The sequence below is a fragment of the Malus sylvestris genome, chromosome 17 (genome assembly GCF_916048215.2).
Source record: "Malus sylvestris chromosome 17, drMalSylv7.2, whole genome shotgun sequence".
NCBI lineage: Eukaryota > Viridiplantae > Streptophyta > Magnoliopsida > Rosales > Rosaceae > Malus > Malus sylvestris.
In genome coordinates, this window is record NC_062276.1 from 31,651,235 (window position 1) to 31,677,587 (window position 26,353).

At 35.8% G+C, this 26,353-nt stretch overlaps 1 protein-coding gene, 3 long non-coding RNA genes and 1 pseudogene across 4 annotated transcripts; 3 read left to right on the forward strand and 2 right to left on the reverse strand.

The window, feature by feature from the left end:
- The first annotated feature begins 5,531 nt into the window (after window positions 1-5,531).
- On the forward strand, window positions 5,532-9,343 carry LOC126611016 (uncharacterized). The gene is made up of 3 exons (XM_050279201.1): window positions 5,532-5,917; window positions 7,949-8,186; window positions 8,876-9,343. The coding sequence occupies exons 1-3, from the start codon at window positions 5,624-5,626 to the stop codon at window positions 9,025-9,027; spliced, it is 684 nt and encodes a 227-aa protein (XP_050135158.1). The 5' UTR covers window positions 5,532-5,623; the 3' UTR covers window positions 9,028-9,343.
- LOC126611027 (uncharacterized) lies at window positions 5,924-7,699 on the forward strand. The gene is made up of 2 exons (XR_007618670.1): window positions 5,924-6,490; window positions 6,673-7,699. It is a non-coding gene; the product is annotated as an uncharacterized LOC126611027 (long non-coding RNA).
- A 3,029-nt stretch (window positions 9,344-12,372) lies between the features above and the next one.
- LOC126611031 (uncharacterized) lies at window positions 12,373-13,376 on the reverse strand. Its single transcript, XR_007618673.1, has 2 exons — window positions 13,287-13,376; window positions 12,373-12,932 (listed from the first exon to the last, which is right to left on the reverse strand). It is a non-coding gene; the product is annotated as an uncharacterized LOC126611031 (long non-coding RNA).
- Window positions 13,377-14,027: 651 nt separating this feature from the next.
- LOC126611017 (transcription factor MYB114-like) lies at window positions 14,028-18,375 on the reverse strand (annotated as a pseudogene).
- Window positions 18,367-22,918, forward strand: LOC126611026 (uncharacterized). The gene is made up of 3 exons (XR_007618669.1): window positions 18,367-20,244; window positions 20,377-21,121; window positions 22,811-22,918. It is a non-coding gene; the product is annotated as an uncharacterized LOC126611026 (long non-coding RNA).
- The last annotated feature ends 3,435 nt before the right edge of the window (window positions 22,919-26,353 follow it).

Below are 26,353 nucleotides of genomic sequence, written 5' to 3' on the forward strand. Positions count from 1 at the left end.
TTCTTCTCACCAATTTTTTTTCTTCAGATTTTCTTTTTTGAAAACATGATCTCTTAGAAGATGCAGGAAGATGAATGGTTCAGATTGTTTATATTATGTTCAAGAGTTTTACCATTAGTAAAAATATTGCTCGAAGTTTATAAAGTCTCTAGAAACTATATAACATCAGCTCATATTTCAGTTAACTATAAATATCGAAATGTGATATCAACAATCCAAATCTTTCATTTTTCTATATCCACTAAAAGATCACTTAAAAAAAAAAGTCTAAGAAATGAAATTCAATTAGTAGAATAAAGCGTAAACAACAATCGACGACTAAATTTAAATCTAACATTTATGGATTATGGTGTCGGATTTCGGAGCCGACCACTTTCACAAAAGTTGTAAAGCTTGTCATTGTAAGTGATTGTATTTTTATTTTTATTTTTACATTTTTCACACTTTTGCAATAATTATTATTAATTTTATCAATTTTGCACTCAAATAAAAAGCATTACTCATGAGATTTGGAGGGTTTTAAAAATCTAACGATCATGTAACCATTGCCTAAGCATAGAGAATGCAATCACGAACGTTTATATATGCTTTCACATTTTTCATACTTGTACATTAATGATTATGAATTTTATTTATTTTGAACTACTTTAAAAATATTATTCATGAGGGTTTTTATGGTTTTAAAATTCAAACAATCATGTACCCATTGTCAAAGCATATAGGATGTGATCACGAGCGTTTGTGTAATTTTTTTTTCACATTTTTCACACTTGTAAATTAATTATTATAACTTTTTTTAATGTGATTGATATTTTTAAAATACTTGATGTTTTTATTTTTAATGCATTTTATAATTTTTTTAATCTCACTCTTTGCCTATAGTATACTATAAAAATAAATAAATAAATAAAACTTGAATTTTTAAATTATATAGAATAATAATACAATAATACATATTTAATATAGGCTTTTTAGCCAAAATGGTTCATGAGATTTACATAACTCCTCACTTTGGTCCATGAGATTTGAAATTTATAAAAGTGGTCCCTTGGATTATCCACCATCAATCATTTTAGTTTTTGGGTGAAAAATTATGTTAAATAAGGAACAAAATGACAAAATTGCCCTCAATTTAATAAACAATAGGCCAAAATGATTTAACCAAAATTGAGGGTATTTTTATCATTGGGTAAACTGTAGGTTTACCCCCTGAACTTTCACCTCACTTTTGATTTCCCCCCTGAACTTTTCTATTGGAAAATTAAGGACTCAAACTAATTTTTTTAGCCAATTTGCCCCCTACCGTTAGTTTTTCATATATTCCATCCATATTTCCGTTAAGTGAGACCATGTGCATAACATGTGAGGATAGTTAAGTCATTTCAATTTAAAAATGATTAAAAACTGAAAATAAATAATAATAATAATTTTCCCTCTATTTTTTCCCGCTAATTCCTATCCTCAATTTTAATTTTCCTTCTCATTCCTATGCATGAGAAATAACATATGGTGTTATTGTCTTCATAAGTAGCTAAGTTAATCTTTTTTTTGAAGCATGTACTACCATTTTTATTTTCTCTAACAAATTAATAATTTGACAAATGTTCATGGTGTTATTGTCTCAAAAGCAGTGCATTAATATAAGAAACATGTCCATAAAAAAGACTAGGGTTTCTTATATTAATGCACTGCTTTGGAGACAATAGCACCATTAGCATTTGTCAAATTATTAATTTGTTAGAGAAAATAAAAATGGTAGACAATAACACCATATTTCATTTCTCATGCATAGGAATGAGAGGGAAAAATAAAATCGAGTATAGGAATTAGCGGGAAAAAATAGATGGAAAGTTTTGCTTTTTTTATTATTTTCAGTTTTTTAATCATTTTTAAGAGTGAAATAACTTAACTACCCTCACATGTTGTGCACATGGTCTCACTTAACGGAAATATGGATGGAATATATGAAAAAATAACAGTAGGGGGCAAATTGGCTAAAAAAATTAGTTTGAGTCCTTAATTTTCCAATGGAAAAGTTCAGGGGGGAAATCGAAAGTGAGGTGAAAGTTCAGGGGGTAAACCGACAGTTTACTCTTTTATCATTTTATTCTTATTTTATGAAGATTTTTCATGAATGGACCAAAATGATTGATTGTGGACAAACTCATGAACCAATTATATTGATTTCAAATCTCAGGGACCAAAATGAGGAATTATGCAAATCTTAATGACCATTTTGGCTAAAAAGCCTTTAATATACAACATATACATATACACTATGACTATTGTATTTTATAATAAGTTTTTTAATAGTTTAAAAATTAAAAACATCAAAATAACTTGTTATTTTTTACGTGTCGAAACTGCTTACCCGCGTGTCACTCTCATGTAAACTTTTTAAATACCAGTTATTAACAGGTTCTTATCGTGTGACCCGATTAGTTATTGTGTAAACTTGAAACCTCTTTTTTGTATTATTTACGTGTCATGTAAGAAATTGTCAAGTTTAGTTCCTAGGTTGAAACTTGAATACTTGCACGAATACAGTTAGTTATCCGTGGCATGCTTGGTTTCCAACTTTTAGTGCAATGGGTATGTTTTAACAAATATAAGTTGGATGATCTAATATGTAGTTTGTACAATTTGATTGATTGATTCGTCCTGTGGTTTCATTGTCTTCAATTTTTTAATTTGCATGTTCCTTAGACATTAATGATAGCGTTTACTTGTCTGTAATCAAAATTAATTTAAGGAATTAAATTTTGATTATGGCATAGTCCTTTAATTTATTTACTTAAGTTTTTAGGAATCAAAATAAATGTGGTGTCCACATGTGAGAAATTTGAACAATTTTGTTTTTACCAATTATGCCCTCACTTGGTTTTAATTATTCCAACACTATCGTTCATTCCACAAAAGACTCCTAGTGCCGCTCATTATGGAAAATTAATAGAAGATTAATAAATATTTTCTATTAATTAGACTATAAAATGACTTATTAACAAAATAATTCATTAAAAAAATTATAAAATTATTTATTAACCACCAAAAAAGACTATAAAGAATATATCGAAATATATTGTGAGGTCCCACATTGACCAACGGAGAGGGGGAGATATGCCTTATATGTACATACTTCCCTCCCTATAACACGAGGCCTTCTGGGGACACACTGACTTTGGGTTCCATTGAAACTCCGAAGTTAAGCTAGTTTGGGTAAGAGCATTCTCGTGATAGGTGATCCACTGAGAAGTTCTTGTGTGAATTCCCAGAAACAAAACCATGATGGCGTGGCCGGAGCCCAAGGCAGACAATATCGTGCTACGGCGGAGCCGATCTGAGATGTGACATAATGGTATCAAAGCCACTTTGTTGTTCGGTACAGATGTGCTGGCGAGGACGCTGGGTTCCCCTTAATTGGGGTGGATTGTGAGATCCTACATCGACCAACGGAGAGGGAGTGATGTGCCTTATATGTACATACTCCCCTCCCTATAGATCGATGCCTTTTGGGGACTCACTGGCTTCGGGTTCTATCGGAACTCCGAAGTTAAGTGAGTTCGGGTGAGAGCATTCTCATGATGGGTGACCCACTGGGAACCCACTAAGAAGTTCTCGTGTGAGTTCCCAGAAACAAAACCTTGAGGGCGTGAGCGGGGCCCAAAGCGGATGGAACCGGTCTGGGATGTGACATATATAGGCAAAAATGAATAAAATTAATAGAAGTTTTATTTTATATGGACTAATATATGCTCACATTAAAAGTGTATGAAATTTTTTGTTTTATTTTTAAAATTAGAGAGAGAGGAAGAGAGTGAGAGAGAACGTGAGAGTGTGGAGGGAGGGAGAGAAATTTATTTATTTATTTTTAAGTAAAGACGTTAAAATCACATGTAGGTTAGACTTAAATAAAAATAACCAAAATTTTGTTTTGTAAAATTACGTTACCGTCTTTAATTTTGTTGTTGCGAAAGAATACTAAATAGTCTTTTCACTTTATTACACTTCTGTAGTCCATGTTTCTTACTCTTTTTTTGTGACCAAGAATCTTACATGTGAAGGCTCATGTATCACAATTTTATTAATATGAAAGTGATGATCATTGTCAAAAGCGCGGAAACATGCGCTTTTTGGTAACGAGTATCCTCTATTCGATCGTTTTCTGTTTCGGTATTGTAATACGTTTTCTGTTCATTTAATTATATGTCCGAGGAGGAGTAAAAATCTTCAAGTTCTCGTTTGAAATTTTGGGACTGCGATTTGCTGGATCTATGAGTAGAGTTCTCACTTTGTAATCTACTAATTAATGTTGGCTTATTGTGGTCGTGGCCTTGCCTTTGGTTTAGCTCATCCACTTGCTCCAGCAGCGCAGGTGAATGCTAGTTGCCAGACATTTGTTGACGCAGCTGCAGGCTAGGTCCCACATTTTTTTTTGTGTATAAATGAACGGCCCAGATTTAACTTAGAGTTTTTTATTATATAGTCCTCAAATTTAGGGTTTATACTATATGGACTTTTTTATTGGAAATAATATTCTTTTAAGGACTCAAAGATTATCTTTAGTTCCTAAATAATTCTAATAGGGACTCCCATTAAAAATGCTCTTATGCGTCAAGTGTCCCTTCCGACTTTTTTATTATTTTTTTAAATTGTTGTCCAAATCATAATTGACACCTTTATTTTTTTATTAAATTTTATTATCAATTTATGTAATCTTTAAAATATATTTGGTAACGTGCTACATGTTTGTACTCATTTAAACTTTTATCTTATTCTATTAAATTCACTAAAGTATTAAAGATATATAATAAATTTACTTAATCCGCCTATTTAGCCTAGGCCTCACCTACCCATCTAGGCGCTAGGCCTAGACTAGTGCCTAGCATTTTCTAGAACCATGATAAATAAGGTAGTAAATTCACATATAATATATGTATCAAATACGTACGTACGTATGTTTTTAACACTCCTATTTTTTGTACATTTATAATTAACCGTTAAATTGCATGTATTATGATTAATGTAGATACGAACTTTTCACGTTTAATACATATTGTTTTGACCCATTTTTCATAATACCTATAAAATCCCCGATTAGTATTTTAATGTAAAAATAAATAAATTTTAAAATTTTAAAAAATTACCGAAATTTTCAAAATATTTTTTTAGCAAAGTTGCCTAATAATAAAGCTCGGTATTTTTCACATATTATACTAATTTCATAATTTATTAACTATGATTAGTATTGATCGAGCCTGGTAATTTGAACTTATAGCTGAATCTTGGGCTTATTGGATACAGTGTGTGAAATCTGTTCACTACCATTTAATTTGAAAGATCACATTAAGCACGTCAAAAATTACTCGGGTTAGCATAGCGGCGCATTCGGTACGAGTAAGGGCGGAACTGTCTTTTTCTAAAGAAAACTAAAACTTCCCGGTAATTTCCGATCGTTGGGCCTTGAGACGCGCACGTAGCGCCTCCAGCGGCCACCCATCAAGTCAACCACCTCAAACATTATCATCATCACAAACAACATTATTCCTCCAACTGCCAAAATCGCTAATCGCCAAATTAGAGTTACATCACTCCTTGCTCAGCGAACTGTCCGTTCAGTGCCCCAATGGCGGAGCCGTACGGAACCAACGGCGGAGTCCACGTGGACGTCATCGACCACGACGGCGAGGTCCACACCAAACGGGAGGAGACTCTCTACGGCGTTTTCCACCATCTGATCATTGAGATCTTCTTCCCCGGCTCCACCAGTGCCGGCGCTGCTGCTCCGCTGTTTCACCGGATCAAAACCTCCCTAGCCAAGAACGTTCCGCTGCTTCGCGAAGCTTCTAGAAACAGTGGGCGGAACGTTCTTCTGTGGACTCGGAGGGGGAGTCCTCTCCGTGCACTCCTGGTCATCTCTGTGAGTATTGTCGGTGACCTTAGCTCTTGAACTACTTGTACCTGGCGCTTTATCTAGTTGTATGTTGCAATCTAGGAGAAGATAGAGTTTGATTTTTTTTGCTTCCAGAGCTCTGCGTGCTTATGAAGGTTGTACATTTTGCATCTGGGGTTTGTACATTGCTATAAAGACAACAGATTGTTTAGCTCTCGATATAACATTTGTTTTGTTTTAGCGAAAGTTTTACTATGCTCCGGCGTATGGTATGCACTAAACCAGTGGAGGGTTGGATGTGCATCAAACGGGTTCAATGGCCAAGGATCTCGGCGTTTAGTATGGTCCCGTGCATACTAGAAAATCCATTGTTTCAGTTATGGGATGTTAGTTGGAATGTGTTTGGTATGTTTTATGGATGTTGATGTTTATTTTGGTGATTGAATCAAATTACATTCTTTGTCAACCGTTTCGTGATTTTGGTCAATTAAATTAGATTTAGTTAGTTGAAGGGAAGAGGGGAAATGATGTTTCATAACTATGGTGGCGGAATTCAGCTGCATCAAAATTTGTCGGGTCAATTCATCAATGGGACAAGAGGTCGCACTTGGTGCGATGGCAAGTGCCTTCGCCCATGAGCGGTAGGTCTCGGGTTCGAGACTTGGGAGCAGCCTCTCCATAAATGGGGGTAAGGCTAGCCGACATTCACCTCTCCCAGACCCTGCGTAAAGCGGGAGCCTTGTGCACTGGGTACGACCTTTAATTCATCAATGGGACACAAGAAAAAGCTCATGGATTTGGAGTCCCGCTGGGCATTCTGCACTACATTGGGTTCACATTGTATGGAGTTTTGCTTATGAGGGAATTAGGGATAGGGGTAGGAGTTGGTCTTGTTAGTGTCTTTCTCCCCATTGGTCTGTGATATGCACAAATACCTATGAATGTATTATGTCTCGATTATCTGCTGCTTTATTGTCCCATTGCATTGACCATGTATATTATGGTGATGGGGGAGCACATCAGTAGGGATACTTCTGTTTCTTGTGTTTCCTTATCGGGTGGAAGAGGAGCCAAATATCAAGTTCCTTCTTGTTGAACGGCTGTAAACCTCTGCCACTGCAGCTGTCCATTCAGGGATTTAAAAACCACAGAAAAAGTAGATTCAGTAGTAGGTGATGATTGCATAGATGAATAGTGCATTAGAAACCATAACTGTTTTCTTAGAGATGCCAGATTTGGATCTCATTTGCATAGGATGGTGATTGAATACAAAAAGGAGAGGAAACAAATGCTCCACGAGGGCTGCACGTAGAATAGATGAGGAAGACTTAGAAGAATAAGAAGAAACATAAAGTAGAATAGAAGTAGAAGAATGTATTGTAGTTAAAAAACTCAAGGAAATTCAAAGGAGTGAATACTTTGTTGGGGAAAAAGTTACCTGTAAGGATATCCCTTGTTCAATATGTGCTCAGTCAGGATCAACGTACTGAGATATTTCCCGGTTGTTTGGCTTCTGCTAGATTTCTTCTTTCGCACACCAAGTTTGAGGGGGCATGATAGACAACAGAGTTCACAGTATGATAGCTCAATTGTACTAGTTGTGTTAGTCTTAGTACTGTTGTAAAGAGCAAACGTCTATTATTGTGCCGGCAGCATCTGCCTTTTTACCTCTGTTGTATTTATGTTTTATAGGCTACAGACCAGCTATTCTTGTGAATGATAAATCTGTTTCCATCATCAGATAAATTCATCTTGTATTAGCTTCTTAGTTGTTTGGTATATGTTGAGTAAGGATAATTTTTCTTTTAAGTTAAGCCTACATTTCCGTGCAATTTTCTATATCATGGATCTAAGACATTATGTTTAATATGTCTTCATGAATAATAACTAATCACCAAAGAAAATGCACTTTTGCTCAAATTTTTTGTCTTATTGTTCGAACTTTCAATTGCTGTGATTTGAACAAGTCTAATTTTACAGTTTGACTATTGATGATTGATATTATTATAGATAATTTCGAGGAGACACTTGAGTTAACAACTGATTCTTTTGATGCAGGTTGGCACAATTACTCTTGTTGCCTTGACAGGATTGCTTGTCTTCATGCTTTTCTTAATGGCAGCAACTTTCAATGCCGTTGTTATTTCTCTCCTACTGTCTTTGGCAGCTGCCGGAGGATTCTTGGCCATTTTCTTTGCCTGTGTAACAGTTATATACATTGGAGCATTATCAGTGGCTGTTTTTGTTATTTCTGCCACAACAATAACTGCAATGGGAGCTGTTCTGTTTACTACAGGTAGGACGGGATGACCAATTAACCATTACTTCTGCTAATTCTCTCTAGTTTTTAATACTTACCCCTACATATCGAAGAACAACCTATATTGACTAAAAGTGTCGTATAAGGCATTTACCACTATGTTAGTGGTAGCTTTCTAAATTTGCAACAATCGTACTTATCAGGTCTACTAATACATATAGATGAGACAGTAAGTAATAAGTTTATGAAAAGAAATTTCCATTCAAAATTAACGACCCTAAGGCGAAGATAGTGTGTAAGGTTTCAGGGGTCCTTGTCTCTGTTCTTTGTGATTATTTAGGGGTCCTAGTTGTTGCCTTTCTTTTGGTTCTGTTGAAGTGTTTGCGTGCCCCATGGTTAAATGTATGACCTTGCAATCAGGCTGCTACTCTCTCTGATTAAATATACACCACAGTAACATTTGATCAAGATACAAACAATTAGTCTATGTACTTAAGAGCGACCAAGCTACTGACCGCAATTAACTTTTTGCCACTTGATTTTCTGTATGCTACATTATTTGAATATATGTGCACTTCTTACCGGAAATTCTGGGCTTTGCATCAAATTGATGGCCTGTATAATACAGTTCATCGATGGCTGATCGATCTATATTTTGAATTGTCTATTATTCCACTTCCCATTGAGTCAAGGTTCTTATCATATTTCTTTGTTCCCCTAATTAGGTTGGATTGGATTCTTTTGGATCGTGTTGCTGGCAACAAAGAAATCTCTGGGCCTTGCTAAGAAGTCATTTGGTGCGACTGGTTCAGCGCTTGCAGCTTACTCTTATACTAGGCATGCTCGCCATCATTCAGCAATCGATAAGGCAGATTGAAAAATAATAAAAAAATAAAGTGTCCGATTGAAGCATATGCCAGGTTTCCAGACCCTTGTCGAGATATATGACAATGTCGTTTCTTATCTACAGTTTGATGCATATTTGTTGAATTATTGTCAAGGCAAGGTAGGCGGGGTATTGTATAGGTTTTCCTAAGTTTGTCTATTTTCTTGTCCATTTAAAACTACTATATATCGGCCTCTTTTGTATAATATATGTGTTGCAGATGTTAAATTGCACAGAACATAGGCATAATGCCGTATATATTAAACACAACAACTCTTCCCTCGAGGAGTTGTGATCTGTTCATGTATATAGCAATCTGCAGCTGCGGTCGTTTATGTTGGCTTGAGGTGATTTGTAAAGATTCTAGGACTCCCTTGTTTTGGTAAGAAAAAGATTGTGTATATTTCTTTCCTTGTGAGATTAGGCATTGTGTATGTTTATACTTGGCATATGAGCCCAGTGCGATTCTAACCCTGACCCTAATTACCTGCACGGCTGTGATCCTGCTGCTGCTTCAAAGTACAAACTGTGATGTGCGTGCTGTATCTGCTGTACCAGTGCCCGTCTGTGCTTGACTGCTGCTGCTGCCTTCCTTTGTCAGGATGGTGAACTTTTCAGAGCTAAGTTCAGGGCAAAAGTTGAAAGAAGGGATCATTGGTTCAACAAATAGTTATGTATTGAATTCAGTTGTGACCCAGAGTGATGCTTTCGCTGTGCCTAATGCAATGAAATTGAGTGGATCAAATTATCCTCTTTGACCCAAGGTATTAGAGATGGCACATGCAGGACATGGTAAGAAGGGGTTCTTGACGGGGAGTGTCAAGGAACCTAGTGAATGAAGTGTTGATTTCGAGACATTGGAGACTGGGAATGCCATTGTAAAATGATATTTAATTAACTCTATAAAGTCGGCTCTCATGGGTTTTTTCATTCACCTTTGAACTGCCAAAGAAGTGTGGGAGGAGGTTGCTCGAACTCACTATGACGGCTCTGATATATCCCACATTTATGGGTAGAAGGTTAAGTCCTTTAGACTTTGACAGGAGGGACGTCCAGTTGGTGTGTGCTATGCGACATCAAATCTGTGTGGCAAGAGTTGGATCAACAAAGGCTGATCAAAATGGAATGTGCAAAACATTTGAAGACGCTGCAGGAGGAGATTCAATTGGACCATGTGTCTGCTTTCCTGGCGGGCCTTGACGATGTATTCAATGAAATTCAAAGTGACATCCTGCGAACTCAACCCTGGTGTTTTATATTGTCCGTCGTGAAGCACAACGCCAAGCCACCATTATGGGTGAAAGTAGTGCTGTAGTGGCAGCAGCCAAGGAGGAGGAGTTGTCGTGGCCATGGTGTCTCAGCCAAATGCAAATCCTCGTGCCAATGGACCTTCAAATTCCTCTTTGAATTCTCGTACATTTTCTCAAGAAAACAAAGATGATTTGAAGTGTACCTATTATTGAAAACCATCATTTGGGTATATATCCTAATCAGGTGCATGTTGATAAGGGTAGATATTGAAGGCTTGTAGGGCGATTAATTTATTAGCTTATACTCATCTCGTTATTGCCTATGTTGAAAGCGTTGTTCACCAATTTATGCACTCACTGAAGGTGGGAGGAAATTTAGTTACATGGCATAATAAGAAACAAAAGGAGGTGTCATGTTCTTCGGCTGAGGCTGAATAAAGGGTTATGGCACAACAAATACGTGAGTTCCTTTGTTTACGTAAACTTCTGAAGGGACTTAGGGTTAGACCAAAGAAGGCTATGAACCCAAGTCTGTACCTTCTAAAGGGACTTGGTCCCGTTGAAGTGATTTTACCAGATATAATTATTTGGTATAATTACCACAATATAGGGATATGGACTCAATAAGGTTCTCTAATATTTAGTGCACTCTATGTATAATCATGTAAACAATGAAAAGTTTATTTGTGACTGTAGGGGGCTTCCGTATTTATAGAGGTTGAGATGCCTCATTGGAACACATACTTCTTCATGTTGTGCCAATGAATTGTGTAAGATTATCGTTGAGGAAAGTTGAGGTTCCACAATAAAATCAATTGGGCAACATAGGGAGTAGCCAACTTACTTATAAGCCAATGCAAGGTCCTTCATTCTTAAGACACCCCCTCACATGTGACGAATTTTTAAGCCTAAAACATTACAACACAACAGGTGACGTGGAACACATGTGGCCGTTTGGCTTCACAGTGGGACAACCTGCTCTAATACCACGAAGAAAGTTAAGGTTCCACCATAAAACCAATTAGCCATATGGAGTTTAGCCTAACTTACTTATAAGTCATACAAGGTCCCCCATTCTCAACAATCGCCACATCTATCTTTATTGCTTTAAATTTTATAGCGTGAACTGCCGATTTAGTCCCTGAATTATCACCTTAGCAAGAATTAAGTTCCTGAATTAATTTTTGGATAAAATAAGTCCCTAAATTCATTAAAAACTGCTAATTTCATCCATAATATTATACTCAAAGCTATTTTATCCAATTTTTTTGTCAATTTATAAGTCACATGACACATTTTAGAGGATATTGCTGCCATTTTTTTTGCCTATAAGCTTATAATGTTGGATATAGGTTGTGAATCAAACGTCTAATTTATCCTTTAAAGTTTACTCCATACACTCTTTCTTCGAAGAAAATAAGTCCTTAAACTATGAAAAGCTACCGGTCTACTCTCTAAAGTGTATCACATGCAAGTCACATGACTTAAATTGACAAAAAATTGAATAAAATAGCTTCGAATGTAATATTAGGGATGTAAAATGACTGGTTTCTTTTCGAAAAAATAGTTTAGCAACCTAATTTTCAAGCAGATTATAATTTAGAGACTAAATCGACATTTTACCCAAGTTTATACACAACGTTTCGAAAAGTATTTTTTATTACAAAATGCAAATGCTACTATTTTTTCTTTTTGTTTGGTTTGCCTTTTTCACTTTTTTGTTTCTTTCACAACTTTGATACTGGGGAGGGGTGAGATGGAAGGTGGAATAATTCGCTAAACCACTATGATTTTTCACCCAATATCTGTTGTCACATCCTGGCCTGGGGCGGACCACTTCTCGGGCCCGCTCCACCACCGTAGCACGATATTGTCCGCTTTGGGCCCCGACCACGCCCTCACGGTTTTGTTTCTGGGAACTCACGAGCAACTTCCCAGTGGGTCACCCATCCTGGGAGTGCTCTGGCCTCCTTATCGCTTAACTTCGGAGTTCCTACGGAACTCGAAGTCAATGAGCTCCCAAAAGGCCTTGTGCTAGGTAAGGATGGGAATATACATTTAAGGATCGCTCCCCTGGACGATGTGGGATGTCACAATCCACCCCTTTTAGGGGCCCGACGTCCTCGTCGGTACACCACGGCTAGGGTTAGGCTCTGATACCAATTGTCACATCCCGGCCCGGGGCGGACCACTTCCCGGGCCCGCTCCACCACCGTAGCACGATATTGTCCGCTTTGGGCCCCGACCACGCCCTCACGGTTTTGTTTCTGGGAACTCACGAGCAACTTCCCAGTGGGTCACCCATCCTGGGAGTGCTCTGGCCTCCTTCTCGCTTAACTTCGGAGTTCCTACGGAACTCGAAGTCAATGAGCTCCCAAAAGGCCTCGTGCTAGGTAGGGATGGGAATATACATTTAAGGATCGCTCCCCTGGGCGATGTGGGATGTCACAATATTGGCACATCCCGGCCCGGGGCGAATCACTTCCCGGGCCCGCTCCACCACCGTAGCACGATATTGTCCGCTTTGGGCCCGACCACGCCCTCACGGTTTTGTTTCTAGGAACTCAGGAGCAACTTCCCAGTGGGTCACCCATCCTGGGAGTGCTCTAGCCCCCTTCTCGCTTAACTTCGGAGTTCCGACGGAACCTGAAGCCAGTGAGCTCTCAAAAGGCCTCGTGCTAGGTAGGGATGGGAATATACATTTAAGGATCGCTCCCCTGGGCGATGTGGGATGTTACAATCCACCCCCCTTAGGGGCCCGACGTCCTCGTCGGCACACTCGCGGCCAGGGTCAGGCTCTGATACTAATTGTCACATCCCGGCCCGGGGCGGATCACTTCCCGGGCCCGCTCCACCACCGTAGCACGATATTGTCTGCTTTGGGCTTACCATTCCCTCACGGTTTTGTTTCTGGGAACTCACGAGCAACTTTCCAGTGGGTCACCCATCCTGGGAGTGCTCTAGCCCCCTTCTCGCTTAACTTCGGAGTTCCGACGGAACCCGAAGCCAGTGAGCTCCCAAAAGGCCTCGTGCTAGGTAGGGATGAGAATATACATTTAAGGATCGCTCCCCTGGGCGATGTGGGATGTTACAACTGTTGCATTCGTTGTGTTCATATATAAGGTGGTCATAGATTGCTGGAAGACTTCCTGGAAGAGGTGGGAATGATGTGAAAAGCTATTGAAACACTCGAATACGGAGCAAGATAGCTTCACATGCAGAACAGGTACAAGTGAAACTCCATAAGATAATGAAGCCCATCGCTATAAGACCTCGACCACAAACATTCTCCAATAGTTCACTATGTTTAGAAGGTCAAATGGCGATTGCAAAACAAAATAAATCAGAAAACCACTAGCAAAAAATTCCAAGGACCCCATCCAATAGAGAATCAAACTGGTTGTTGAAAAACCTTGTTGGATGAGAACCCCGATAGTATACTTCACAAAACAGCATTTTCTAGTCTTGGGTTTGACGAAGATCCATTCACAGACTTTTGGGTTGAAGATATGGTCCAATTAATTAACAAGATCATGTGGCAGTTTTGATTAACGTAAGAGTGGTAGTGACTTCTTTTTTGTGGGTAACCTTTGCAATCTTTGAAATGCAGAAGAAACAAGTACAGAAATTCTTTTAAGATGTTCGTTTGTATTGCTTTTAAGATTCAACCACAGTTGTACACGAAAAAACTTGGTAGTGGTAGTTGCTGATTTTATTTCATTTGATGTGACTTCTACAAATAAAGATATCAAGTTTTTACAGCTGTTTAATAAGGTGGGGAGCTTTTATTTATTATTTATAATCAAACAATAATACTAAACTAGTACGAGTAAGGAAAATAATAGTACACAAACTAGATGATACTAAAGAAGTGAGAATCATTTTCACTGGTTATTCTTCTTTTGAATGATTCCAAGGGTGCATGTTAAAGGAGAAATCACCTCTCCTGTCCTTATTCAGAAAACTGACATGATTTTGCCACCTATCGCATATCATCAACCCAAAACCTGTGAAGAGTTCTTCCTCTAACTCAAGGCTGGGACATGCAGTTCTTTCAAAAGTATATCCTCGTCTTCTGCTGATTGAATATGGTCCAGTATTGGTTCTTTATTGCTCAAGTAATATGAATTTTTGGTGAAGCTCCGGGGTTGAGGTCTTATCACAACGGTCTTTCTCGGTTCTTGGGATTCATTTTTCACCATTTTCAAGCAAGAATCAGTCCGCAATTGTGTGTTCCAATAATTCTTCACATCATTCGCTGTTCTTCCTGGAAGTCTTCCAACAATCAATGACTACCTGAGTACATAACACGAATGAAAAAAATGATGAATACGTTTGGATGAAAAATAAGATGAACGAAGCAAAAAAAAAAAAAAAAAAAAAAAAAAAAAAAGCATAAACATTCTTCTTCTTTAGAATTAAATGGAGTGAACTAATTTTAATACAAAAATTAAATTTCTGTGTGTAATTATTACATAACAATTTGGGTCGGTAAACAATTAATTAAGCATATTGGGGCTTTATAATAGTGACAAAAAACAATAATGTTTATACACCTTAGTGCGAGTTCGACCTCCAGCCATCTCTCTCCCCTCTAACCACTAACAATTTAATCCATTGTCGTTATTGTTTGTTAAATAATAATAATAATAATAATTGACTCTAAAATCTAATAATTTTAAGATAATTTTTTTGAATTGGCATATTGGGTTCAAACTCTCCCTTATTCTCTAAACGTAGAACATAGCTTGTAATAAAAAATACTGTTTGAGGAGAAGTAGCCATTTAATGGGGGAGTTTCTACACTCCGGTTGATATATAAGACTTTATATATATCTAGTACTTAATATTTTTCTTCATTTGCAAGTATAAGATCTAAGGTTCGATTTTCAATGATGTCGAGTTTGATACATATTTATTATGAATAATTTATTGTTTTGGCTTAACGCAAAAACAACTTTGCCCCTTTAAGGTGTAATATTATAATGTAAAAAAAATTGAAGAGTAAACTTAATATAAGTCCAATTTTGTAGATCATTATTAGATTTAGTCCACTTTCTTGGATTATGTTCATTCACTGATTATTCACATCGGTTTTTTTTATTATTTTTTCATTAAATTGTGATAAAAATCATCCCTTATTTATAGGTTTATCTTTTACTCAATTTTGGATTAAATATAAAAATTAAATATTGTTTGTTATTTTTCTTGCTTCTAATTTGTATCTCAATTTTTTCTTCTATCTCCATTATAGTGTTAACTAATTTAGTAATGTATTATATATATGAGCTTATATACTAGTGTGAATTTATTAATGTATGGAAGATGAAATTTCTTCGAACCATTTTCATGGATGATAGATAGATTATTTTTATTCATTTTCGTAGATACCTCTACCACAAATTAATTGTATTTTATCAACCATAGGAATCATATATGTGACATGCAAATTAATTGTGTGGAGCCCTTGCATGACGGCATGGGTTCAAAACCAGCCGATGACTAATTTAACATCTAATCTAACAAAATTTATCGTTTGACAAAAAAAAAAAACATAGGAATCATATATGTGACATATAAATTTTCTTTTCACTATTTTCGATGAAAGCGGTTAGATTTTCATATCATATATGACGACATAAAATTTCTTTTAATTATTTTTCATAAAAGTGATTAGATTTTGATATTTAAATATTCAAATTAAAGTTTTGAGTAAAGAGGCATAAGTAAAAAATTATAATTAAAGTTGAAAACTAGAAAAATTAGACTAAATTCAACGACTCAAAATTTTGAAACTGGATTAAAGTACCCAAAAATGATGGTTAACTATGGTGACATGACACTGGCCCTCTCCAATGATTTTGTGGTTTAGATTCTCGTGCTATAATATAGCATTTTCCACAAAGAAATAACTAGAGAACGTTGTATTCTGGCACATATATGCATAAAATGTATGTAATGAACGTAATAATAGAAGCATGAGCTCAATTAGTTAAGGACATCAACAAGTACAATAATAAGGACGATGTGGGGTGTCCTTTAGCTAGGACAGGAATTGAAAGAGGTGTTTATATATATTAATTAGTACCTGTTCCCTAAAAGCTTGTGAAGCCTAATTATAAGATCTACTTCATCCTCCATAAAGTCCCCTCTCTTAATATTTGGCTTCAGGTAGTTCAACCATCTTAGCCTGCAGCTCTTCCTGCACCTGTTTAAGCCTGCATATACACACAATGCAAAGTTTATAACATCTTTCTACGTACTGCAAATATGTCTGCGATGGGTTTTCAAGAGGAAGTTTCCGATGTGGGACTAACTCTCTCGACTTGGCTCATGTATGGCCGTTTCTAAAGCATTGATAAAAGCAGAACATCTGACTTGAAACCAATTGGCAGAAGGTCTTAGAATGAAAGACTAATAAAATGCTTTACATAAATGATAGGATTTTTAACGTCTATGCAAATGGGATTAAAATCACATGAAATACTTGCAAGAATACAAGGATATTGTAGTATAGATGCTCATGCAAGGTCGTTTTCCTCAAGGACTATTTGGATAATTTATGTAGAAACAATTCCTAATTAAATATTTAGAATTAAAACTTGAGAAAAGAGAGTTTGAGAGTGGATAATATTAAAAACGAATTTTAAACAAAAACTAAAATAAGCGAAGAAAAGAGTTTTAAATACCAATTTATAAGGGCACTAGGGTTCCACCATCACCTAGCAATCCTATGAATTTCTACCAATTACTTATGATTTACACATGCCACTTCGAAGGTTAGGTTTTCCTAATACATATTCTCCTCATGATATTCAAGCAAGAACATATATCTAACATGCAATCCGTCTGTGATATTCAGATCAAATATGAACATGCAAGACTCATTAAGATTCATGAAAACCGTTTGAAGAACCATGCAACCTCTAAGAACGTGATGTTCGCCTTAGATGAAATTACAATTATCAATCATAAGAAGCAATACTCAATCCTCCGGTGATATTCCGACCGAATTGCATCCAATTACTTGTCTAAACATCCTAATGATGGCCAATCATCAAGATAATTAGATAGTTTAAAACAGTGATCAATAATTCAAAGTGTGCATGCAATCAATTATAAGCAATTAAATAAAAATTACATATTCATGCTAAGGCTCAAGGTTTCTCCCTAGCAAGAGGAATTAGTTATGCATATTTATAACTGAAATCATAGAAAATATTATTAAGAAGAAAAGGAATGAAAACACCTTAAAGTATAAAATCTCCAAGAACCCTAGCCAAGTTCTTTGTCTCTGAAGTTGAATAATAATAAGCATAGTCAAAAATTGTAGACAGCCAAAGCAATATATTTGCTCCGCCCTCACAAACCCTAAGACATAGGTTTTTTATTCCAACTAGGAAACTAAGAAAAATAATAATATATCTTAGAAAATAAAATCCTAATTAAACTAGCTTGTCCAGCCACGTTTTAGTCTCAGATCTTCTCCAAATCCGGCCCAAGATAGGTTGTTCTAAAGATCAGGACATTCCGAACACATCTCCAGAAGGCCACGAAACCATCCGAGGTCATCTTGGGTTCCAAAAACGCAATTTAAGCCTAGAAACGTCATTTTCCAGCACCGCGCATCGCTCCTTTATTTTATCGCCAGAAAATAACCGCTTGGTGGAAAAATCCCAAATTTTGATACGATCAAGCTAATTGACTCATGAACGTATTCCAACTAGAATTACTCCAAAATTCGTCCATTTGATCACGTTTTGCTCCAGAGGAAGTCGAGAATCATATATTGAAAATACAATTCAAAGTATCAAAATTTTTCCAAAATATGAACCAAAATATACCAAGAATAGGGTTAAATATATAATATAAAAATCACTTATCAATAAACACCTTAACATACACGTATCCATCTTTCACAGTTGGATATACACATTAACATAAACACCTGTTTTGGAAGGAACTTGGTGCCACTTTCCTTCTCCATGAGTCTCAATGCACTGCCATGAGAAGATCATCTTCATCTCGAGTCCAGGCACCTTTTCTCATCACACTCAAGTTAACGTTATATCCCTCCATCTCTTATCTGCTAGCTGTTGGAATCTTATTTGGACTCTACAAATCATGATAAGGAATTGTCACATTATAATTATAATCAGTTAGAGTTAATTATTAGGTTAACTTCCTTCCTTTAAAGTAGGACCTTAAGGCAAACATGTTGAAGTGATGGAAAGCCCCACGTCTATAAGGATTGAGTAGTGCTTTCAGTTACCAACTGCTGTCCATAATAGGTGGAATGCAGTTTGGAACAACATCTATATATGGAACGGTCCCTGCTCAAGAGGAAATGGTTCTATACAGAAACTAGCCCTATTCTAGTGAGAACATAAGGTCCCCATTGAGTAGAAGATTCTTCCTTATTCACCGTTTCACGGCTTTATCAGGCATACATCAGTCAAAGGTGAGAAGTTATTAATTTCTTTCTATCAAATGCATTTGGATTGAATTGATAACCAAACTCTTGTTCAGATACATGTATGTGGATTGTGATTTAGGGTTCTTGCTAATTTAAAGTTCCAACATTTGGTATCAGAGCATGTATTAGCTCACCCTAAATTCAATTCTTTTAATTACTATTGTTGTTGATTATATTTTGATCCTGGGCACTATAATTCTTCGATTAATGTTTGTTGGTTTTCTTTTGGGTATTGTGATCACGTTTGATACTATGGTGAAAACACCGGAAACAACTTGGGCCTCTCCTTCAAAAACATGAACCCTCTGAGAACGAGAAAGAGACCGGGATAGTAAAAGAATCCGATACAGAAACCGTGACCGCCTGTATCAAAAGGTCGCGTACACCCGAGGGCATCAGTCCATGCAAGCATCAGTGGCGCAAGTCAACTATTGAAGATGTGAGGGGAGGCAAATTGTGATTAATTGGCTCATATAATTGAGTTGGCAACAATTAAAGACCGAAGACCAAATTGATTAGAGTGGTAGGCGGGCAAAGTAAAAGGGTTCCAGAAGCAAGTCGAAAGCAGGAAAGAAGCATCAAAGTTAATCACATAAATACATGGAATTAAGCATGTGTGACTTTGTGGATTAATAAAAGGAAAAGTCAGATGGTTGTTTTGACTAAATGGAGAGAATGAGGGAAGGCATGCCAATTGCTTATCCTTTAATTTTAAAGGAAACTAAAGCCTTCAATTTGGAAGCCAAGGCACAACAACGGCATCGTTAAGGGCATCATGAAGGAAACTCAGCAAAAGCCGAGCAGCAATGGGGTTGGTCTGGAAGATTGCTTGGTTGCCTATGATATCACGAATGGCACAAGCTTGGTGGACTAATGTACATGGCTTTAATGGTTTTCTGGTTAGAGCTTTCTTTGGATTTGATTATAATTGTTTTTTAATTATAATTGTTCACATTAATGCTTTTCTTGGTAAGTCTTATTCAGGAATTGTTGGAGTTTCTGTGGAGCTTTCCTTTCGGTGGAATTTCAGGAAAAACAGAGATGGCATAAAAAAAAGGCAGAGAGAAAAGGAATCAAACTCCAACAAGAATGATGCCAAGGTTGCAACATGTCTAACTAGACAAATAATCATGCTATTAAACCATTAAACAATTGTTTGTAGAACTTTCACCAAAGTGGGGTTTTAAGGAAATTTTGTTTATTAAGGAGGTTGCATGGAATTGTGGTTCATAATCCACTACGGGTAAATATGTTGGCCGGTTGGTTTTATAAATCATCATAAGGGTTTTTTAATGAATTTTGAGCCAACTATATTCTTTTCCAAAGATTAGAGTATTAGTTGAAACTTGAGCTTTGATTAAAAAGGCTACATAATAAGGGTGCATATCGATATGATATACAGAAATTGCAGTTGTGTATCGTACCCAAAGGTGTTACATTGCTGTGTCAATTGATTATTTATCAACTCTCTGGCTTCATCAGGTTTGTTCTTTGCTCTTTGTTCCAAAAACTTGCAGTTATGTTGAGTTGTAATCTATGCATGTGGCTAACCCTAAATTCCATTAAATTGACTTGTGAATGTACTGAATCATATATATCTTCTTACAATGCAAGGGTTGGGCATAATCATTATGGAGCTGGCATTTGTTGTTTTAGTGGAAGCTTGGTAAAAAGGTTTAATTAGAAAGCCACAAAGTTTTTTGTTACATACGGAACTTGCAAAATGATAGAAACTAGGCATTAATATTTATCTTTATGTTTAAAGAATGAAATTGAGATTGTAAACGAATTTTTGATGTGCCCTATAGTATTGTAGAAAGAACCAATGTTAGTTCTCCGGCTGAAAATAAAACTTGCATGGAGGGTTGATGTTTTTATTCTTAACGGATTAATACATCAATGTTAATTGTATAAATATAAAGTCTTCTACGATAATATTTTCTACACTAACCTCTACTTCTTCAGGAAAAATATATATGAGCGAGGTTTCGCAATGCAGACTTGTGTACATATGTTTTTCACCAAAGTGAAAAGACTTCAGGAATTGGATTATGTAAATTATGGTTTTAAAAACTCATAACATGTCAATATTCTTTTCCAAAGAGAGGAATGTATGAATGGGTTGAGATGGGTATAACATTTTTTAAGAGAATTAAGTTGACTGTTTTCTTGTCCAAAGACTTGAAATCTTGGTTGTTTTCTTAATCTTTTACATGACTGTTATACAATAAGGTTACATAATCTATTACTGAATTATGGCAGTTTATGTTTCTTGCCCAAAGGTGTAACATAATCATGCATGAATAATGAAAATTAATATAGCGGAGCAGATGAAGAAGGCGAAGTTCATAGTTTTTGGGTATGTTTTTTTGTACCAATGATTCCGCAGCTTTGGTGATCAATTTTATTGGAAGAATGACATAGAAACTGTATTTGGTATGATACTAGATACCGGCCCCTGAAATATGTTTGCATTCAGTTTTCATTTAAATGAGTCATGGTAATAATATGTTTTGACCATGTGCCAAGAGTTTTCAGTAGAACTCCACACTCATTTTCCATTTGGGCACAAGCTTTTCCAAAACTCAGTGCAGCTCTTGACTATGTGTTACCACTGGTGCAAGTTTTTCCAGCACCGTACTTCCTGCTATTTTCTGATAATTTATAACCTGTTGAATACGTATTTTATGAGTAATTTTGGTGAATGAGTGTTTTCCCAAGTGGGAGAATAAAAGTAAAAAGTTTTGGGCTACATACTCATTAAATTGTTCCATAGGCATTGTGTTCTAAATGTATGTGGGAGTTGTTTTTGTATTGTCCTAGTCACGTTGAAAGTGTAGTAAAGTTTTTGAATGCATATGTTTTTTTTGTTTTCCCTTCTATGTCGACAACATGATTAAGAATGCACTTGGATGATTACATGTTGATCCTTCTAATGATTTTGCAGGCAATAAGACCTAAAATTATTGATACATCTCCTGAAATGTGCATAATAACTTTTTGTAACCAAGTTCTATACTTGACATTACTTTAGAGATGGTTGCATGGATTGGTTTTGTTCTGTGCAATTGTAACTAGCAAGTTATTTATACATGCATATTAAACAATGCATGATGGCAGCAGCTAGCCTTTCGAGTGATTATAAAAGTTGTAGTCAAGGTTGCATTTCGAAAAAGCAAAACCATAAATTATATCTCTATTGGTCTTATTAGCTCTTACTGTTGGATTATTTTTGGTATGATTTTGAGTATCCATCATACATGTTTAAATGATGAATGCTAAGGAATGGAAGGGATATCTTGTGGAGGAAAGATTGTGACATTCTTTCATTGTAATTGTGATTAATTTGCATGCAAGGAAATTTTATGGTAATATGCTTATGTATAAACTGATTGACGTAGTAAATTTGCTACCAAAGCATGCATGTTTCAAGATATGATGTTGTAGACTAATGGGTTCTTTAATTCTATATTGTTTTGTCTTATATCTTGCATATTAATTTGTAATGTATGCGCTTATGCCGTAAGGTTCCTTCTGGTTTGTTTAAAGGATGCGCACAATAAAGAATACTTGTGGCTAACCAATTAGAATAATTGGCTAATTCTATTGTTATACGAAAGTCCTTTAGACATTAAGTTGTTGATATGCTAAATTAGTGGGAGTGTTGTTCACACTACGTTATTTCTGTTTAAGACTATTAACTAGTTTAATTGTGTATGGAAGAATTGATGCTTCACTGGAAGTATATTGGCAAACTCATTGGAGTTTGATAAAGGACCAAAATAGCAATGTTTAAAGAGCACGTTGCAAAGATGGGAATGTCGGAATCATTTGATTTAGTATATATGTGGGAGCGAACTTCCAATCTTGTTTGTTTACTTTATGGTTGTTTGCTGCCAATGAATGGAACTTGGTGTTTAATTCCATGTATTGTATTGACATGAATTATTGATAAGTTTTGGCTATGGGAATGTTTAGGCATTGTATCATTCCCTTGTGGCATTGGTTGCTTGTTTAAAAATTTCAAGTGGTTTTAACTCTTTTTCAGTGTGCAAGATAGCTGAGGGTGGCTTGTTAAAACTGCAGCAACCTTAAGGTAGTGGTTGATGAAGCGGATGAATGATAGCTTCATCAAGACAGACAGGGCTGTTTTTGTGGGGGTATAATGGTAAAACTCTTGGTTTCACTGACATGTTTTATAGCATCATGTATGGTTAGTGAAGAAGATTGTGATTCCAGAGTGCCTGCATTAACTGTTGTGCAAAGTTTTCTGGAGTTCGACCTTCTAAATTAGCCATGACAGATGTGTGAGGAATGGTTAATTAACTCAAGTGATCACTAAGGAACTGATTCTCGTTGTAATGTTGATGAATAAACATGATTAGTAAAGTCCAAAGTGGGAGAATGTTGGAATCTTATTTGGACTCTACAAATCATGATAAGGAATTGTCACATTATAATTATAATCAGTTAGAGTTAATTATTAGGTTAACTTCCTTCCTTTAAAGTAGGACCTTAAGGCAAACATGTTGAAGTGATGGAAAGCCCCATGTCTATAAGGATTGAGTAGTGCTTTCAGTTACCAACTGCTGTCCATAATAGGTGGAATGCAGTTTGGAACAACATCTATATATGGAACGGTCCTGCTCAAGAGGAAATGGTTCTATACAGAAACTTGCCCTATTCTAGTGAGAACATAAGGTCCCCATTGAGTAGAAGATTCTTCCTTATTCACCGTTTCACGGCTTTATCAGGCATACATCAGTCAAAGGTGAGAAGTTATTAATTTCTTTCTATCAAATGCATTTGGATTGAATTGATAACCAAACTCTTGTTCAGATACATGTATGTGGATTGTGATTTAGGGTTCTTGCTAATTTAAAGTTCCAACACTAGCAGCAAAGCTGAAGCTTATCTCCTGCTTCTAGCCACTTCAAAGCCTACAGAAAGCCACCGAGCTACCGTTATATATAAATAGAGAGTGTTTGCCATAACGTTAACGCTTAAGCTATGGATACCTCGAGCAAACTAGATCATGGCCATTGGCCAGTGACGTGCATGTCTGGTATCCACAGAAGCAAAAAGTGACAAGTTTAAAACATTTCAACGGTTTTTCTGGAGTCATTTCTTATTTACCAGTCTAACCTTTGAAATATATATGTAAATATTAATTATAGATATTACAGAAAAAGCTATCATTTCTGCAAGACAAAGGGAAGTCAATTTTCTAAGGCATAAAATTCTCTAGCTATAATATAATATTCAAAAGCACATTGTACTAATATGAATGCAGAATCGTGTAACTAGGTACAAAACACATCTTTCACCGCCTGAATATTCTTGAGATTTTTTTAACGAGTTTTAACGAAAAGGGCATGACACTATTTATGCTTAATCAAAAGAACATTTTGTATATAAAAAGTTCATAATGGATTAAACTCTTTTCTTTATTTACTCTTATGCCATTATTTCATTATTGTAGCGGGGTCTGCAATGATGTTGATGTTTTTGTTTGATCAAAATACATTATTTTGCATGATGCTATTCAACTTATGCTAATTTGCTGCCAGCTCTTCATGCTTCTATCATGTTGTCGATGTTATGCAGCTCTTCTTCTGTCAAATTGTTCCAGTGTTGTTCATCGCCTTCTACTAGCTCTGCATCTCTTTTTCTTTCTTCTTTCACCTTCTAATACAAATCTTCTGTTTCTCCTTTGAAATTTTGAGGTTTCCAGTATGGCTGATGACGGGCTTTTAATTTGATGCAAATATGCATTCCTTCTTCTTTTGCTACTAATATCATATCATACCTAAAATCTTCAAACTCATCTAAGGCAAACATTTGGATCCTTCGAAATTTTAGAATATTTTGTATGAAGGAGTCCACCTATGTGAGGAGATAGGGGATAGTCTAAATGACTCTTCATTAATCATGGCTATATGCCTAGTTTTCTCCTTAGGCATATGTACATACCAATCTAGAGGACTACTAATAAAACTTATGTAAATTTCTTTCCACTTTTCCAGATAATCTTCTGCTAGTCTCATAAGTTTTTCAGGAAAAGATTCTAGTTGGGAAATATGGTTAATGAATATTTTATCAAGATAGTCATACTCTAATAGTAAGGCCGGGGTAACTTCTACCACATTAAGCTTTTTTTCCTGATGCTCATAACTAAAATGCCATGGTCTAAAATCTCTCATGTTAATTTTGGCTACAGTTATGTTAACCTCTGCTTTACAAATACAATTCTTTGTACTATCATAAAGACATGGTGGATACATCTTTGTAATAATATCCATCCCGGGTTTTAGATCAAAGATGGACTGATACAAAGCACATTGTAACTGTAATTGTAACTCTTTCATGTACTGTGATGCTTTGCTCAGGATCTCATTTTGCATATCTAGTGGCATTATTCTTAATTTTGCTTTTGAAATTTCTTCTAATAAAATATCATATAATATTAAGTCTAAAGATATGTTCTTAAGAAAACTTTCATATTTTTCTTGTTTTTCTTTGTCACTCAGGTGCTGATGCTGCTCATTATTTTGATGTTGCTCCATTTCAATGTCTTCTTTTAAGAGCTCAATCTTAATCTCTCTTATGGGCTCAATTTTAACATCTATGCAAATAGGGTCAAAATAACATGAAATACTTGCAAGAATACAAGGATGTTGTAGTATAGATGCTCATGCAAGGTCGTTCTCCTCAAGGACTATTTGGATAATTTATGTAGAAACAATTCCTAATTAAATACTTAGAATTAAAACCTGAGAAAAGAGAGTTTCAGATTGGGTAATATTAAAAACGAATCTTAAACAAAAACTAATATAATCGAAGAAAAGAGTTTTAAATACCAATTTATAAAGGCACTAGGGTTCCACCATCACCTAGCAATCCTATGAATTTCTATCAATTACTTATGACCTACACATGTCACTTTGAAGGTTAGGTTTTCCTAATATATATTCTCCTCGTGATATTCAAGCAAGAACGTATATCTACCATGCAATCCGTCTGTGTTATTCAAATCAAATATAAACATGCAAGACTCATTAAGTTTTATGAAAACCTTTTGAAGAACCATGCAACCCCTAAGAACGTGATATGCGCCTTAGATGAAATTACAATTATCAATCACAAGAAGCAATACTCAATCCTCCGGTGATATTCCGACCGAATTGCATCCAATCACTTGTCTAAACATCCTAATGGTGGCCAGTCATCAAGATAATTAGATAGTTTAAAACAATGATCAATAATTCAAAGTGTACATGCAATCAATCATAAGCAATTACATAAAAATTACATATTTATGCTAAGGCTCAAGGCTTCGCCCTAGTAAGAAGAATTAGTTACGCATATTCATAGTTGAAATCATAGAAAATATTATTAAAAATAAAAGGAATGAAAGCACCTTAAAGTAGAAAATCTCCAAGAACCCTAGTAAAGTTCTTTGTCTTTGAAGTTGAATAATATTAAGCGTAGAGAAAAACTGCAGACGGCCAAGCAATATATTTACTCAGCCTTCCACAAACCCTAAGACATAGGTTCCTTATTCCAACTAGGAAACTAAGAAAAATAATAA